Raw genomic sequence first — 3,301 nt, 5'->3', positions numbered from 1 at the left:
GCCAGCACTTGCACTCACGGGCACGTACTTAAACATAGATACATACATATAGATGTACTTTTAAAATAATTTTAAAGAACACCCCATATGCTGTATAAATAACAGTGTGTGTGTGTGTGTGTGTGTGTGTGTGTGAGTGTGTGTGTGTGTGTGTGTGTGTGTGTGTGTGTGTGTGTGTGTGTGTGTGTAGCAGGATTTTAGTAGAACCACTGTATCTGGCATGAAGGCATGAATTCCAGAACAATCGAAGTAGCCTTTTTTTGGGGGGGGGCAGTCAAATCATGTGTTTATTGAGTGCCTGTTATGTGCTAAATATTGTTCAGGGGGCGTGGGACCCAGCAGAGGACACGGGGAGCCCTGCCCTCGTGGAGCGTACAGTCTATTGCACTGCTGTGACCTTGGGCAAGTCACTGCACCCCTCGATCGGCCCAGCAGACAGAGCTGGGCGTGGTGCAGATGCTGACTAGGACAGCGCCCTGACCCACCACCCCAGACAGCAGAGAGGGCTGCAGGTTCATCTTTAATAATCAAGTACATGGGGGAGGAGGGAGAGGAAGGAGGCTATAGTAGCTGCTGCTGCTGCTGCTGCTGCTGGGTGGCAGCCTTGTTGGCCAGGTCCTTGGCCTTCTCTGTAGCTGCCAGTGTGGTCTCCTTTGCTTTCTCTTTGGCCTCCTTGGCTGTCTCAACAAGTGTTTTTGAAGGGGCCTCACCTTGTAGCTTGGCCAGGATGTATTCAAAGCCCTTCATTGTCTTGGTCAAATTGCTTTTGAACCGGGCAAGACCAAATTCCTGGACAGCTCTGGAGACGCCAAATAAGCTAGAGGAGACCCAGGCCTCCCAATGGATTTCGGTCCAGCCGCTATTGTCAGAGTTCACACAGTAAACACAACGTTCCTCCACCGCCATCAGCCGGGCGTGGTTGATGTTCCAAGTGAAAGTGATCATGGTCTGGTTCTGTGGGTCCACAACCGAGTCCTCCAGGATGTACACTGAGTGAGCAATGTTGGCGGGAAACAGTCGCTCTGCCCAACGTGGCATCCTCTTGGTCTTGGTCAGGAGTGTCCGGGACAGAAGCTTCTGGTCAGGGGTCACCTCCCGGTGCACTATGTCTTCGGTTAAGACATGTTTGCTATAGGGATTCGGGTACCGTTGCCAGAAGGCAGCGAACACTTGGTCCCAGGAACTTCGGAGCATGCTCTGGCCCAGGAAATACTTCACCATCGTCCCGACCCGGGCGGGCTCAGCACCGGTGCAGCATCAGGGTGAAGAGCCCGGGGGTCGGGGCGGGGGGGCACGTGGCAAGGCGCACGCCCGCTAGGCGAAGTAGCCTTTGATAGTGACAGTTCTCTGAGATTTTGGCGGGTTCTCAGAGTCTTTTGCATAACTTAGTCTCAGACGTGCTTGGCAAAACAGGAAGTCTCTTAGGGCTGAGAATTGCATGGTTCTTTCAAGACAACCCCTAGATCAGATGAAAAGTTTTGTTATGCAGAGATTGACTTGTGAAAGGTTTTTGTGCAGCAATAAAGAAGCTCTGCCAAAAGGGGTGGGGTTTGTAAAGTAAGGGCCCTTCTGTACCTGCCTTTGTTCCCAAATAATGACCTGGGGCCCTCCCTATTAATAAGCTCCTATACTACAGCAGGCAGATACTCAGCTGCTGTAACCCAGCTACTTCCCAGTCACTGGCCTGTTACCTGCCTTCTAGGTCTCACCCTGGCCTCCGTCTTCAATCGATGACCTGGGTCTCACCAGAGACCCTCTCTTGGGCTCTCTGGGTGCCGAAGTCCCACCTTTTTCTCTCCTGCCCAGTGCTAGGCTGAAGATCTCTTTATTGATTAATGAGAAGATGGTGAGGAACAATGTTTTACAAAATACTGAGTCAAGAGTGCTTTATAATAATGACCAGGACAAAATCCACACTCTAACCAGAGTTTTGAGTACAGAAATCAGCAAAAACATCCCCGACAGATGTTCAGTTCTTGAGAGGCTGATTCTCCCACTGCTTGAGAACCTAAATTCACCCTTCAGTGTCTCTATTTGACCAATCATTCCAGGTAACCCAGAAAACCAACATATATGCATAGGCATACATTTTTTGCAGTCTATTTAATAAATGTTTAAACCTCTCCTCTGGCCCGCCACCTACCAAAGGTAGCAGAAGAGAAAAACTACTAGGATACGGGGAGTGGACCTGCTCAGCAACAGTTCTTTGGGGCAGAGTTCAGTCTTCTTTGTCAGGAGTTCAGTCCGTAACAAACACCAAGTGTGAATCAGTAGCTACAATCAGTCCTCTCGTCAGGCAGACACCACATATGAACCAGCAGCTGCAGTTCACTCCTGAAGAAACCACCAGGTTTGCCAACCAGCCTGAGGTGAGGTTGCTGAAGCAAGGGGCAGGCCATTGCAGGAACCTCAGGAGCAGTCTTTGTCGAGTTTCTCTCAATGGTGGCGTTACCACAAGTGGAGCTCAACAACGCTATGCAATACATGCGTGTGGTTGGTGAAGAATAGCAAGGCAGAGCAAGTTAAACCAAGGCTCAGTGCTCTTCTCCACTGTCTGAGGTCATATTTACACACTCTCATGCGTCCTTTCACGTGTCTGATATATCCAAACATCCTTTCACCTGTGAGCCCCAGACAAATCAGACATTTCCACTCATACACACACGCGCACACACACACACACACACACACACACGTCGGTTGTGACAGCCTGGGTGGGAAGCTTCGGGTCACTGTGAAAATTCAAACACACACACTCTTAACTCAGTAGCCCAGGTTTGCTGTGCTCGCCCACCTGTGGAACTACGCACAAGGAAGTGTTTCTTTCCATACTGTTTGTAAAATTTAAAAACCGTAAACAGCAAAATATCCAGTGAAAGGGGACTGGGTTGAGCCTTCAGGCAGAGTGTAATTGTGTGGAGGCCATCTTCATTCTCGGCTTGGCTAGATAAAGAACCGAAGAGGCCAGAGCACTCCAGGCATTGGTCTGCACCCCCATTTTCCTGCATGTGCTCAAGCCCTACGTTCTTCTCAGTTACAGTAAAACCGCCTGGCCTGCGTGAGCCCCATCAAGATCGAGCTAAGATGGCTGCCTTAGCATAGCCTTGAGCCTGGACCGCCATCCTGCTCTCCGCCACACCCTGGGCTGGAGAACTAACTCTCAATGTACGAATTCCCTCTTTGTTATCCTCTGAACATCTGCTCGAGGGTTTTGCTTCAAAGGGAGACTGCTAGTGACCTTGAAGGGTTGTGTTAGCGCCGAGCCTGACCAAACCCTAACCAGTTATTTGTTTGAAACCCC

At 50.1% G+C, this 3,301-nt stretch overlaps 1 protein-coding gene across 1 annotated transcript; it reads right to left on the bottom strand.

Annotated features, from left to right (window-relative positions):
• Positions 1-267: 267 nt before the first annotated feature.
• LOC116893593 (PRELI domain-containing protein 1, mitochondrial-like) lies at positions 268-1,262 on the bottom strand. Its single transcript, XM_032895292.1, has 2 exons — positions 711-1,262; positions 268-677 (listed from the first exon to the last, which is right to left on the bottom strand). The coding sequence occupies exons 1-2, from the start codon at positions 1,219-1,221 to the stop codon at positions 562-564; spliced, it is 627 nt and encodes a 208-aa protein (XP_032751183.1). The 5' UTR covers positions 1,222-1,262; the 3' UTR covers positions 268-561.
• Between the last annotated feature and the right edge of the window lie 2,039 nt (positions 1,263-3,301).

Source organism: Rattus rattus, chromosome 2, assembly GCF_011064425.1.
Source record: "Rattus rattus isolate New Zealand chromosome 2, Rrattus_CSIRO_v1, whole genome shotgun sequence".
NCBI classification, from domain to species: Eukaryota; Metazoa; Chordata; class Mammalia; order Rodentia; family Muridae; genus Rattus; species Rattus rattus.
Note: the sequence above shows the minus strand (reverse complement) of the source record. Positions and strands in the feature narration are given on the sequence as shown.